Genomic DNA, 13,734 nt, shown 5'->3' with positions numbered 1-13,734 from the left:
ATAAAAGACAAGAACAGAAATAGCCAATCATGGAATTCTCAGCTATCTCTGGCCCAAGGCGTACTAACGTCCTTCTTAAACTTCGCATCCAAGCCCGCTGCTTTCAAAATTGCAAATCTCACATGATCAATGCCCAATCTCTTACCATCAACCAAGGTCTCCGCACTCACACCCAGAATCTCTCCTAATGCACCACCTCCAACCGGCGGCTGAATTTCATTCTTCAGCTTCTCCATAGCCTTCCTAAGATCCTCAGGCGTACCCTTTGGGGCCAGGCGGCGAGCAGACTTGCCATCAAAGCGCTTGATATCTTTGGCATTGGGAATATAAAGCTTGTCTAATTTAGAAAGAATGACTTGGTGGCTCACACCAGTCAGACGTAAAGAAGCCAGCAGTGAACGGTCTTTGTCTTTGATACCATGCTCGGCGTCGAGTAAGACGAACACACGGCGAAGTTGCTTGCGATTGCTTATGTACTTCATGATTTCCACGCCCCAGGAGGAAAGCGAACCCTCGCCGTATCCAGGCATGTCGACAATAGTCAGACCACCAATGCCTATGATCTTGTCGCGTCCGTTGGGCTGCTTTTTGATGGTTACACCGTTTCCGGCGCCCAGGCCATAGAGGTTCATTGTCTTGGTAAAGCCTGGTGTTGACGATGTGCGTGCTAACAGCGCCTTGATATCTGCGTTCACAACAGCATTGAGCAACGAGCTCTTTCCGACATTGGATCGACCAACAAAGGCTACCTCCGGTACGTCTGATTCTGGGAACAGGCGGAATTGTGCTACGCTTCGAAGTAACTTTGCGTTCTTGCTGTTGTTCGTGAAGAAGTGGTTTGCCTGTGTTTTTTGCGCGATGGTTGGTGGGAACGACTCCCAGTACCAATGGAAGTCTTCTAGCTTGCTGAAATGAAGTTTGATATGGCTAGAAGGGAGTTCGGGCTTTATGGACGAAAGAGTGGGTTCGGATTTGCGCCTCGAGCCGAGTGGTGGTGAGGGTGCAGATGGTTGGAGGTCTTCTATGACCTCGTTGGCCTTTCCTTTCCGTGAACGTCGTGGGGCATCCCTTCTGAGAGTTGATGATGACTCTGGGAATTTGTTTGATGATGTTGAGCCACTGGCTTCAAAGTTTTGTGGTACTGAGGGCTCAGGAGACACAACTTCGTTTTCCACTGCCGGGAGCTTCGAAATTTCCAGCTGGTCCTGTAATTTTCGCTTCACTCGCTCCGGAAGGTGAGCTGGATCCACATGTATCGTTGACGACCTCAAAGCGCCTTCTCTTCTCCGTTGTCGTCTTTCTCTCATTGAAAGTGGTCGTGGTTCCTCTGGAAAGGGATCACCCCCGGTCGCAGATGAGGTTTGTTTTGCGGTCAACTCCAGCCGGAAGCTACCTTTCGTCTTGCTCATATGCAGTGTACTCTGGTTTGGCAGTTCTTCTCTATATCTAGATTTGACATCTCCACTCCAGTGTTTCTGGAGCCGCAGCCTTGGGTTCGGCACATCCTGTGGAAAAGCACTGGTCGATTGCGCACGCAGCTGGGATCGAGTAAAAAGTCTAGAATTCCGGCGGGAAATATTCTGTATGCAATTACTACATACGTAGCCGGGCCTCAGAGAAAAACCACTCATCGCGTGCAGTCCCCAAAGAGTTCTCTACAACCCCATCCGAAATCCAAAGTCCACACCTGGTCCAAGCTCACCCGCAACTTTTCGCCGCAGCACCTCCGCGGCGAACTTCAACCTCCAATATTGCCCGCAACCGCAACCGCAACCCAATATTTTCTTTGACCGCATATCCCATACACACTCAATCAATCGCTCGAAACAACATCCTTCAAAATGGCACAGCAAGCCCCCACCCAAATCCGTTCCCTCTACCGCCGTCTCCTCCGAGAACTCCCCTCCACCCCTCAAACAAGCCGGACACAGCACCAAAAGCTTTCTGCCCCGTCCGTCCTCCAAAAAACCATACGTTCGGCTATCGTAACACCAAAAGTGGGCTCAAGCGCACACGGCCAGATACAGCAGGCAGAGCAATTCGTACAATACGTGCAGGCGCAACGGACATATGCGTCGTTATTGGAGCGGTACAATCCTGGTATGGGAATGACGGAGGAAGAGAGAGTACGATTGAGTGCGCGGAGAGTGGGTATGAATCTTCCGGTGGAATTTGGGCAGGAGGGGGAGAAAGCTTGAGGGGTGGGATGGTGAGAGGGGCTGGATGGGATATTTGTACTATCAGACGGGAAGGGTTAGGAACTCTCAGGCATTAGCGATTGGGATGATGACGGGGTCTACAAACAGGATTATACAGGGTGTATTCAGATTGTTGTGACGTTGGAAGTGTCTGAATGCTATTACCTCGCGCACGAAGTCAAGATCACATATGAAGAGTTAGGGAGACCTGGTCGTGTACACTGAATGTAGAATATATAGACATCTATTGATCCAGCCAGACTGATTTGACAGCCTGTCAACTGCTCAAAATCTAATATAAAGTACTGGCATCGAAGGGTATGTTGCTTTTGGTGTACATGATAACTCCAGTTCGCCGAAATCGTACGCGCCAATGATCCGTGTTTTTTCATGCGATGTTGAAGGTTCAAGATCGCGCCTCTGCTGCTCCCCCACGCCCAGGCGTAAGCGCGCAAATATTGCTCCTAATGTTTCGAATGGCTGCACGTGCATGGCGCAGTTGAGACGGCAAGGACTGAGGACTCTGGATCAGATTCTTAGGTCCAACCAGACATTTAATCCTCGAACTTGATACCCTTGCCGCCAGAGGTATCAATCATACCACCTCTGTAGGAGCCTCTCTTTCCCTTGTTCTTCTCCTTGGTGAATCCCTTGCCCTTTGTGACGATCAGCTTGGCATGAGCGCGGTCGGCATAGTCGTATGAAACATATGCGTTGCTTGCGAGCCTAGGGTCAACCTTTGTGTCAGGCTTGATGCGCTGGAATCGGTTTTCGACATGGCTTCGCTTTGACTTCGGGGCCTCTGCAGAAGGCGAACCAGCCTTGCGTTTGTTATTGGCGGGCACAGGCGATGCTGCGGGAAGGGTGTGGGAAGAGTCGCTGGTGGAACCCTTGCGCTCGGACGCAGCAGATTTGGACTCTTTTTCTGACTCGGAATCGGAGCTGTCAGAAGAGCTCGAATCGCTGTCGGATGAGCTTGAGGAGCTGTCGGAGGAAGGCGTGGCTGCTTTCTTTCCACTCTTCTTAGCCTTTGTCTTGGTCGACTTTGCGTCGGCTTCGCTTTCGGAGTCGCTGGAGTCGCTGGAGTCGCTGGAGTCGCTGGAGTCCGAAGTGCTAGAAGCAGCTGAAGATGATACTGAAGCAGCCTTCTTGCCCTTGTTCTTCTTGCTTGTCTTCTTCTCGGCCTCTGACTCGGAGCTGCTGTCGGAGTCGCTACCAGAGTCGCTGTCGCTGTCAGAGTCGCTGTCCGATGAATCGCTTGATGCGGCCGAGGAATCGGAATCGGGCAGAGGTACGTTGGCAGGTTCCTCTTCATCGCTGCTGCTCGAATCGCTGGAGTCGCTAGAATCGCTGGATGAAGAAGCAGAAGATGATGAGACGGATTTGGCCTTCTTTGCTTTAGGCTTGACGGGGGCGCTTTCCTTTTCCGACTCCGAGTCGGAAGAGTCTGAGCTCGAATCCGAACTCGACGAGCTCGAATCATCCTTCTTTACAGGCGCCTTCTTCGCCTTTTGGGGCTTCTTCTCAGCCTCTGACTCACTGCTGGAGTCGCTGCTGGAGTCGCTATCCGAGTCGCTATCGGAGCCGCTGCTCGAATCGCTGCTGGAGGCGCTCTCCTCGTCGACGTCCATGGGCTCGGGTGCATCTGGGGAATTGGTTTCGCCTCCGCTCTTCTGCCACTTCTCAAACTCATTGAGCTTGCTAGCGGCGCCTTTTTCTCCCTGCTGCTCGAGGAACCTTCTGACAAGGTCAAGTGGTACCTGAGCGGCCGTTGTTGTTGATGTTGCTGCAGCAGACGCCTTCTTCTGCTTCTTGTCCGAGCTGGACTTCTTGGCGAGTTTCTTGTCGCCAGCCATGATGAGCAATGGGGGCCGTGTATCGCGTAGTAATGACGGAGATGGATTGTGGAGAATCGAAAGGTTGCAGGTCGCGCGCGAGAAAAAAGTTACGGCGGGCGGAATACACCTTGCATGGCGCTAGGCCGCAAGCGTGATCCCAGTCCCGCGCGCCTGCCGTCTCATATGTGAGTACACGACGCCAAACGTCGCTCACCTGCGCAGGGTGGTATTTGGGCCTTTCACTCGCCGTCTCCGCTATTTCCACTTGCACACATCCGACTCAGTTCCAGCGGATACGGCCAAGACGTGTATCGCATATTGCTGCCCAATCCCATCGCTCACGGAGGACCGACCAGCCAACGAACCAACCAGCTCAGCATCGCAAGGACCACCACTACCACGATTCACCATTGATGGCATTACCACGAAGAACCCTCGCTACCGCTGGGTGAAAGTAGTCGGCACATCATCTGCTCAGACTTGGGACCCTTCAGGGCGTAGCTACCAACACCTCAGTCAAGATGGACGGGAGGCCACGCAACTATACCAACGGAGGCGGGGACCCTCGAGCTCCCCCAATGCGTCCGCCCACTGGGGGTTCGAGAGGAGCCCCCTCTGCCTCCAGCTCGAGCTCTGCACCCTCCGGCATGTCGCGCGCCGAGCGGTTTGACGACGAGCGACGTCGGATTACTGAGAGCTGCTTCTCCAAGTTGGACGAGCAGGGACAGCGTACGTGTTCCTGGATACCACCACAAATACAGTTGGCATACATGTCTAGGTCTTGCCTATCCTGCTGGTTCCTAGACTTGGCCTGAGTTATGCTGACATGTTCTAGTCCAGGAATCCTACATTACCCACATTCGTGTCCAGGAAGATGGCGCATATCCGCAGGCTCCCCCTCCGCCAAACTCACCATCTTCAAACAAGAAGGCGAGAATCATTATGATATCCGTGCGCAACACAGGCAGAGTTAAGCTGCACAAGGCTAGGGAGAACGCCAACGGCACCTTTTCTATTGGAAAGTCTTGGCCCATGGAAGAGCTGTCTGCGGTTGAGAACTATGTCCACCTCAACCCTGCCAATGAAGAAGAGGCGCAACGCAAGCAGTGGGCCGGAGACAAAGGCTTCACTGTTACCATCACCAAGCCATACTACTGGGAAGCTGGGACTGCAAAAGAGAAGGAGTTTTTCATAGGGAGTATGGTCAAGATCTACAATAAGTATACTAAGGGTGACTTTCCCATCTTGACAGGATTCAGTGCTTCCGAACTCAACAGCCTTACGAATGGACAGCCACATCTCGCTACACCCGAGGGCCGGGCCGCAACAGCAGCAGGCAGTCCAGCAGGCGGTAGCCCGGGGCCACAGCGACCGGGACCATTAGAGCAGAGACCTATACCTCCAAAAGCAGGCGGACCTCCCCCAAGAAGACCTGGAGAAATGCCACCCCCCGCAGCAGAGGATGGCAGAAGAGGACCGCCACCCGGATCAAATCCCAATTTCAGGAGACCTCCAGGAGAATTCCAGGGTCCGAGAAGGCCAGGCCGGCCAGACGATGATAGACCAAACACTGGCGACGAGGCTCGCAGACGTCCACCATTTCTGCCAAATCAGATGCAAGCTGCTCCATCCATGCCTAATCTAAGGCAAAAGCAACCCATGGATCCGACCATTCGAGCGCGACCCAGCGGTGACAGTATGCGACCCCGCCCCAGTCCTGGCCCTGGCCCCGGCCCAAATTTCATGCCACCAACATCGCCTCTTGCGCCACGAAACTTGACACCGCAGTCTTCAGCTTCAGAATTTGCCAATCGACCAAAAACGCCGGAATCTGCGAAATACCAGACAAATCTTAGCCCCGGACGCGGACCGCCCTTTGAAGATGGTCCGCCTCAACGACCAGAGAGATCGTTTGACGAACGATCAATAGATGGTGCAGCACCAGGTATCTCGACACCAGACACGCGCAGACCTAGAGACTATGCTTCGCCCCGGAGAGATCCCTCTCCCAGAGGTCTGAGACCCGGTACAGCCCAAAGTGGTGCTCGGCCAGGTACTTCTCAAAGCAACGCCAGTTCAAACTTCAACCGACATGATGACATGCCTCCAGACGAACCTCCACAGCGGAGAAGACCCACAATGGAGACGCGTCCGTCTCAGCTATCGCAGCGCAGCTTCGACAGCCAAGGCACAGAATCACGTTCAGTCTTCCATACCCCTTCGGCATCCCCCGCTCCGCCGATGGAAGTACCGCCTCGAAGACGACCCCAAGAGACGCCAGAGCGGTTAAAGCCATCTTCTCAAGAAAGCATTGCACGCTCAGACCCTGCAGTATCCAGATCACAGCCCACTCCACCACCCACTTCCCCGCTACCACGGATACCAACAGCTCCTATGCCACAAGCGCCTCCACCAGAGGAGGTAGCACCACCTCCTGTACAAGCTCAACCAGTGCGGACTGAACCTGCTCCTGAACCCGAACCCCAAGCTGCACCCGCTGAAAATACCAGCAGCCCAATAGACGAGCAAGAGACTGAGGCTTCACCTCGTCCTGGTCTTGGACCAATGGTAAAGAAACCATTGGTCGCTGATAATGCAGCAAATAAGTTCCGAAAGGCTGCGGCAGCAGCAGGAGCTTTCAAGCCCCGTGCAGGCGGTGCGGCAGCAAAACTCTTCAACAAAGACACAAAGGCATCTGACGAGCCTGACGGTGTAAGTGCAGTGTTCGTACCTCAACGGCCGGCCCCAAAAGAAACACCAAAGGAGGAGCCAGAAGAGGAAGAGAAGAAGCCAGAGGAGGCACCCCCACCTGTGCCAGATCGATCATCCAAGGAACGGCCACGTATCAGTACCGAGGTTGTACCATCAGTCACTGTATCTGGTCCTTTGGTGCCAGCTTTGCCCGAGGTTAAGCAAGAGGTAGAAGAGGAAGCTCCACCACCAGCTCCAGAAAAAGCAGCGGCAAGAAACGCTGAGACCGAGCCTGAAGTGCGACGTAAGAAGCGTAGGTCCAATCAGCAGATTGTGAACATCTCAAAGCTTGGTATTGATCCTAGCATCCTTGATGAACGCGGCCTTGAGTTCGACAACCTACTATCAGAGCTAGGCTGGGGCAGTAATGAGCTTTCGCATAAACACATTGAATCCCTCGAAGCCGATATCAAACGCGAGATCGCTCGTGTCGAAGCGGGGAGCTGGCTCAACCACCTAGAGCAAAAAGATGACCGTGTGGAAGCTGTTGAACGTATGCTGGATCGCGCCATTGCTGAATGCGACGAGCTTGAAGGTCTGTTGACCTTGTATAACGTTGAACTGAGTAGCTTAAACGACGACATTGCTTTCATCGAAGCACAGAGTCAGGGTCTGCAGGTCCAGACGGCCAACCAGCGTTTGCTGCAGCAAGAACTTCGGCAACTCGTCGATACCATCTCAATCACATCGGACCAACTAGAGCCTTTGAGACGTGCTCCAATAGGAAAGATTAGTGGCCTCAAAGACATTGAGTCGTCTTTGGTTCTTCTATACAAAGCGCTGGTTACGATTGATCCGTCATTTGTGGCAGGGAGCCGAGCCGGTGCTAACGATGCCCTGAACACGTTGAACGGAAGATCAGGCATAGGCAACAGCGATTTGGCAACAATGCAGGCTCTGCAAGAAAAGCGAGATAGGTATCTTGGAGAAGGAACTATGTTCCTTGAGCGACTCAAGAAGCACATGGAGATTACCTTTGGTGCCGCTTTCCTGTCAACAAAAGACGCTCTTTCGAATCTTGACCAGGGCTCCATGCCGTCTTTGAGGAAGAACATTGAGGCACACGATACTGGTCGAAGCGAGCTGTGGATGTTAAGTCCGGTGATGCTCTTCGCCAAGGAAATCGACAGGGCCTCATGGGACATGCTTCTCCGGATGTACCAGAACCAAGCAGCGCAATTGTATCAACAGGAAGTTCGTGATAACATTCTGGCTTGGAGGAAATTTGCTCGGAAGCCCAGTGGCGAGGAGCAAGAGCTGCTTTTCACCGCACAAGAGAAGGAGCCAGAGAGTATCACGGGGACTGCCAGGAAGCTGACTGTCAAGCGAAGTCAGACTTTGGCTCGTGGCTTACGAGCGGCTTCTGGAGATAAAGATGGCAAAGAGAGTAAGACAAAACCAGCAGCTCAAGATGGCAAGCTGCATGCATACGATGTCTTTGCTAGGGTCCTAGAAGACACAGGCCCTGTGCTACTGACGGAGCAAAACTTCATCACGGAATTCTTCCACGCTACGTCAACCGACTCGCTCGATTTCCCTGACGCGGTTCAGGCAGCACCTCCAGAGAATCGCCAAGGACCTAACCTTTGGATCAGAAAGCAATTCGAGCCAGACAGGGCCATGGCGAAGCATCTTACTGGAGTCATGGAGGAGATTTTCTCGTTCTGGCCTGCGGAAATTGCTAGTCTTGTGGACTGGGCCACGAAAGCCGATCCTCTGTAAGTCTTGTCTTCATAGCGCATCGTCATGATACTAACTCTCCACAGGCAAGGTGTAGGCATTCTTTGTGCTGTTGATCGGAAGTTGCTCGATATCGAGGAAACAAACCAAGACTTTTTAACTAGGAACTTGCAAAAGATTCATGAGCGTCTGCAAGGACTCTTCAGCCGGTTCCTGGACGAACAAATACGGGCAATTGAAGACACCAAAGTCAAGATCAAGAAACGCAAGGGTGTCATATCCTTCATGAAGACATTTCCCCACTTTTCTGTTGCCATCGAAAACATGTTGCCATCTTCAGCCGAGGGAGGTGATCAACTGGAGATCCGGCGCATGGTCAATGATGGGTATCAGAGAATCAACAAGGCCATGTTTGAGAGTTTGAAGGTGATTGCAAAGGAGTCTCCCACGGTCATGGCTTCGCAAGGACAGGGCGATCCCGAGGACAAAGAGGCACTGAACTACCACATTCTGCTCATCGAAAACATGAACCACTACATGGAGGAAGTGGATGCACGTTCCGTTTCCGTACTGGAGTACTGGAAAGGCAAGGCGCAGGACGAGTACAATGAGCACATGGGTCTTTATGTTGATGCTGTTATCCGGCGGCCGTTGGGCAAACTTTTGGTAAGTGTACATGCAACGCTAAGTTGTGGGGTTAGTCTAACAATGCCCAGGAATTTATCGAATCCACCGAAACACTTCTTGGCCAGCCAGGCGCGAGCGCTCAAGCCATTTCGCAACGCTCTTCACACTCTCGCTCGGTATTCAAGAAGCTGGTGCACTCGCACGATGCCAAGGAGCTGCGAAAAGGCATCGAGTCGCTCAAGAAGCGAGTGGACAAGCACTTTGGTGACGCAGACGATCCATCGATTAGTCGCGATCTCGTATTCAAGGTGCTCAAGGAATGCGAGAAGACATACATGAATGTATCGGAGCGGATGATGACGATCAACCAGGATGTATATAGTGGCGAGGTGGAAATTGATTGGGGCAGCAAGGAGATTGACGCAGCGTTCAAGAGATAGTGTCTTCGGAAGAGCGGAAGTCTGCATTTGCGAGGGCTTGGGCTGTGACGTTGCGTCGGTGTGTTGTTATGGAGGATGTGTATATTGGCGGATCTAAATGCGTTAACGGGGAGACTCTTCGACTGCGTGGCTTGCATGGCGTTCAATTCAGCCCAGGCAGGACAAGATAGCTAACACGTGTTTGGAATCTACGGGCCTTATCTCCCCGGCTTATTTCTCTCGAGGGCTCGTCGAACGGTGCAATGATTCTTCCGCAACGCGTACTTGTCCTATACACCGATGACCAGGGTGCTCACATGTCTGGGCGCAGGTCCACCGGCTTCCGAGTACACCGGGCTAGAACAAACTGGTTTCGCAGGGGTGGGGCATGGCCCCCGTCTAGGCTGGTCAGTAGCGAGTAATGACGATATTGATCGCTACTTGTAGTCAAGATCGGGCAGATCGCATGCACTGTGTTAGGCATAGGGCAGATTAATGATCTTCCCTTGAGGCTCATTATACTGTTTCACGGGCTTTTCGGCGGCCTTCCAAAACAAACTTTCAGGCCAACCCAGTGCACAGCCAAACAAGCAAATTATGGAAGCCACTGAAACCATTACGCCTGGCGTATTCCCAACGCCTTTTAAATAAGGCCTTGGACCTCCCCCCGCCTTGCGAAGAAGCAAAAGTCTCTCTCGCTCGTAGTCTACCTTTTACTATAGTAATATCGCCAAAAATGACACTCTTACACACACTGCTCAGGGCAACAGCCTTCAAGAACCCATTGCTACGCACACTTGTCCCCACCGTAGCCCTTGCATACGGCATCCAAGCCGCCGTAGCAATCCCCTCCATCGCCGCCCAAACAGAGCGCTACTACGACCTCAGCGGCAGCCTGACTTACCTTTCCTGCACAGCCCTCAGCCTTACACTCCCTTACCTGCGCGCCCGAGCAGCAGGAACAGCAACAAATGGCCTCGTCGACTACTTTGGCAACCAAGGTCTCGGTCAGGCAACAACGTGGTGGTGGAGACAAGCGCTGCTGAGCGCAGCGGTGGGCCTGTGGGCTACAAGGTGTATGTGTGAACCAGGCCTTGAATCCTTCCCCCCTCTCCCCCCTGGAATGAACTCCACGTGACAACAACCTTTCTTTTTATTTACTAACAATGGGATTGAACAGTGGGATCATACCTCTTCCGCCGCATCTCCAGCGACGACGGCAAAGACTCGCGCTTCGACTCCATCCGCTCTTCGCCCCCAAAATTCCTCGTTGCGTTTTTCGCACAAGCAGCATGGGTCTCACTGTGTACACTTCCCGTCATACTCGTCAACTCTGTACCGCGCTCCGCCTACGCTTCTTCCTTACTCGGTCAAGCCGTCTCTTCAAAACCCTACCTAACAGATATCCTGGGTCTAGCGATTTTCGTCTTCGGACTAGGATTCGAGGTTGTGGCTGATCGGCAAAAGGATGCGTGGGTGCAGGCGAAGAAGGCGAAGAAGCATGAAGAGCAGTTTTTGACACATGGCCTTTGGTCCATGTCTCGCCATCCGAATTATTTCGGTGAGGCGACGTTGTGGTCGGGCATTGCGGTTGCGGCGGCCGGGTTGCTGGTGAGGCAGCCGGCGCAGACAGCATTGGGACTTAGTGGTGGGTTGAGTGGCAAGATGTTGGTGACGGGTATGTGTGCGGCGAGTCCGGCTTTTGTGAGTTTTTTGCTGCTGAAGATTAGTGGGGTGCCGTTGAGTGAGGAGAAGTATGATAAGAAGTATGGCGGTGATGAGGAGTATCAACGGTGGAAGAGAGAGACGCCCATGTTTTTCCCCAAGCTTTGGTAAAAGCAAATGGGCATGTTGGGAGGGGAGTATCTTTGTTCAAAAGCGTCTTTCTTTTTTTTGGGGGGGGGGGGGGCGGGAAGGATGATAAAGCGGCTTATGTGGTGGGATTGTTAGATAGATGGCTGAGCAATCGCAAAACGAGGTATTTTTACATGTACAACAAAAAACCCATCCTGGTTTAACTCTTTCATATCCTCTAACACCCTTTACCCCTCTCTCTCTCTCTCTTTTTTCCCCTCTTAAACCTGAAACCTCCATCTAGGATGTCTATCCCCCAACGCCAAATCCTCAGCGCTATCATGGAACCCAGGTACATGCGGTTCACTTTCCAGCACCTTATCTTTCTCCGCATTCTCCCGGTTAAGCACTACCCACAACGCACTCACAACCACTAAATTCAGCACCAGATACCCCAGCGCAAAACTGTGTCCGAGAATATATCTCGGCCCGCTATTCGCACGGTACAATTGCGTACCTAGGACAGCACCCAGATTGCCAATGCTGATTTGCAGTGCATTGGCTGTTGCGCGTTTGGTTTGCCCGCTGACGTTGATGGCGGGCCAGCAGAGGACGAGCGCGACGGACGGGTAGATGCCGACGGCGGCGAAGAAAGTTCCGACGTACGATACACCTGGGCGTGCGCGCGGATTCGTGTTTGCGAGTAGGATGATGTAGCCGATGATTGCCAAGGTGGAAGTGAAGAGGATGAAGGCGGCGCGGCGGGCGTAGCGTTCGGAGAGGATGGCGATGAGGATTGTGAAGAGGGTGGCGAGGGCGTAGGGGGGGATGGTGAGGAGCTGGCTTTGGGCGGAGGTGTAGCCCATGTCTTTTATGATTGTGGGCTGTTTGGTTGTTAATTTGACTGGTTAGTTTTTGGTAGGGAGAGACATACCAGGAATAGAGATAGAGTATAAAGTGGTAAACTCATTGTGTGGAATCCAAACGCATATAGCCATACTTTAATGTCTTTAGCTGCGAGAATCACTTGGTCCCAGGAAAAGGCCTCATCGTTTGTGGCGTCACTGTCGGCTTTGAGGCGGGCTTGGAGGAATGTGCGTTCCTTGGGGGAGAGCCATGATACCGTAGATGGATAGTTGGAGATGAACCAGTATGCTATTACACCGATGAGGACGGTGGCGATGCCTTCCTGTTTATAGATTTTAGTCTTCATGTGTTCAATGGATTGTGAAGCGTGTAGTACATACGAGGATGAATATCCACCGCCATCCTGGCTGCCCAGCTACGCCACGCATATGCGCGATACCATATGCGAGGATCTTGTTTCAGTGTCAGCTTACATTCTTCTCTCTCCTTTTTGAAATAAGGGGGGGGGGATTCCACATACACCACCAAAAGCTCCAGCAAGCGACGCACAGCTAAAGAAGAGCGAAATACGGTACTGCCGCTCATTCCGTTTATACCACATACTCAGATAGTACACGACTCCAGGGAATAGACCAGATTCCGTGACACCAAGGCTATTCACAATCTCCTTGTTAGCCTCTTTTCATCTTCCAAAATCCAAACCCCACCAGCTTGGGAAAGAAGGAAACAAATACAGGGGAGAAAATATGACTTACAAAAACCGCACGATCAAAAACCCCGTCAAGTTCTGCACAATACCAATTAGCGTCGCCACAACCCCCCACGCCACCGTCAGCGTCGGCAACCAAAACCGCGGCGTCGTCCGCTTCAACACAATATTACACGGAATCTCGAATAGCACGTATCCGACAAAATAGAGCGTGAGACCCGTTAGGTACTGGTTGCCTGTCATTTTCAAGTCTTTTGTAAGTCCCTCGATGCGTGCGTTGGCGACTATTCCATTTGTCAGTCCTTCTTTCAATATACTCCATTACTGAGAATCGAGGAAGGGTGAGAAGGGAAAGAGTAAAGGAAAGGGAAAAAGAAGATACCATTACTCCGATCCAAAAACGACAACAAATACAAAATCGACACCGCAGGCAACAACCTCAAATCCAATTTCCTCAGCAACCTCTTTTCCTCTGCCTCACTCGTCTGCGCAAGAACTTGTTGCTCGTCGGTCGTGGTATCTGAATCGCTAAGCGCATGCTCAGCATCATGTTTATCGTCTGCCATTTTTTTGTTTTCTGCTTTCCAAATCCGCCCTTTGCAAAGCGCAACAGCTTCGATTTTAAGATGTCGATTTGGAAAAGAAAGGAAACGGCGATGAAGAAGAAACAGTATCGGAACAACGGGACAAGGGACAAACTTTATCAGCAAGAGAAAAAAAAAGACGAAGGCGAGGCTCTTTATACCATTCGGTTCAGCAAAACCCATACACATCCTTGCTCAAAACCCGCATATCACCCTTCCTCCCCCCAAAATGATGCAAGATTTCCCCCTCGTCATCCCTCCATCGAT

At 52.2% G+C, this 13,734-nt stretch overlaps 7 protein-coding genes across 7 annotated transcripts; 3 read left to right on the top strand and 4 right to left on the bottom strand.

Moving 5' to 3' along the window:
* Positions 1-38: 38 nt before the first annotated feature.
* COCVIDRAFT_108108 (hypothetical protein) lies at positions 39-1,307 on the bottom strand (the record flags this gene model as incomplete). Its single annotated transcript, XM_014697817.1, has 1 exon — positions 39-1,307. One exon carries the CDS (start codon positions 1,305-1,307, stop codon positions 39-41), a length of 1,269 nt encoding a protein of 422 aa, XP_014553303.1.
* A 534-nt stretch (positions 1,308-1,841) lies between these two features.
* Positions 1,842-2,198, top strand: COCVIDRAFT_108125 (hypothetical protein; the record flags this gene model as incomplete). The annotated part of the gene is made up of 1 exon (XM_014697816.1): positions 1,842-2,198. The coding sequence occupies one exon, from the start codon at positions 1,842-1,844 to the stop codon at positions 2,196-2,198; it is 357 nt and encodes a 118-aa protein (XP_014553302.1).
* A 406-nt stretch (positions 2,199-2,604) lies between these two features.
* On the bottom strand, positions 2,605-2,757 carry COCVIDRAFT_108090 (hypothetical protein; the record flags this gene model as incomplete). Its single annotated transcript, XM_014697815.1, has 1 exon — positions 2,605-2,757. A coding segment is annotated over one exon (153 nt), but the record flags the coding sequence as incomplete, so codon positions are not given.
* Positions 2,753-2,935, bottom strand: COCVIDRAFT_108077 (hypothetical protein; the record flags this gene model as incomplete). Its single annotated transcript, XM_014697814.1, has 1 exon — positions 2,753-2,935. A coding segment is annotated over one exon (183 nt), but the record flags the coding sequence as incomplete, so codon positions are not given.
* A 1,622-nt stretch (positions 2,936-4,557) lies between these two features.
* On the top strand, positions 4,558-9,534 carry COCVIDRAFT_29506 (hypothetical protein; the record flags this gene model as incomplete). The annotated part of the gene is made up of 4 exons (XM_014697813.1): positions 4,558-4,765; positions 4,872-8,505; positions 8,554-9,133; positions 9,184-9,534. The coding sequence occupies 4 exons, from the start codon at positions 4,558-4,560 to the stop codon at positions 9,532-9,534; spliced, it is 4,773 nt and encodes a 1,590-aa protein (XP_014553299.1).
* A 715-nt stretch (positions 9,535-10,249) lies between these two features.
* On the top strand, positions 10,250-11,349 carry COCVIDRAFT_40697 (hypothetical protein; the record flags this gene model as incomplete). The annotated part of the gene is made up of 2 exons (XM_014697812.1): positions 10,250-10,589; positions 10,694-11,349. The coding sequence occupies 2 exons, from the start codon at positions 10,250-10,252 to the stop codon at positions 11,347-11,349; spliced, it is 996 nt and encodes a 331-aa protein (XP_014553298.1).
* Positions 11,350-11,588: 239 nt separating this feature from the next.
* Positions 11,589-13,449, bottom strand: COCVIDRAFT_29504 (hypothetical protein; the record flags this gene model as incomplete). Its single annotated transcript, XM_014697811.1, has 6 exons — positions 11,589-12,191; positions 12,242-12,496; positions 12,555-12,626; positions 12,695-12,827; positions 12,930-13,167; positions 13,266-13,449. 6 exons carry the CDS (start codon positions 13,447-13,449, stop codon positions 11,589-11,591), a joined length of 1,485 nt encoding a protein of 494 aa, XP_014553297.1.
* Between the last annotated feature and the right edge of the window lie 285 nt (positions 13,450-13,734).

The sequence above is a fragment of the Bipolaris victoriae genome (genome assembly GCF_000527765.1).
Source record: "Bipolaris victoriae FI3 unplaced genomic scaffold scaffold_90, whole genome shotgun sequence".
Lineage (NCBI taxonomy): Eukaryota > Fungi > Ascomycota > Dothideomycetes > Pleosporales > Pleosporaceae > Bipolaris > Bipolaris victoriae.
The sequence above is the reverse complement of the archived record's forward strand: the minus strand, read 5'-3'. Positions and strand labels throughout refer to the sequence as shown.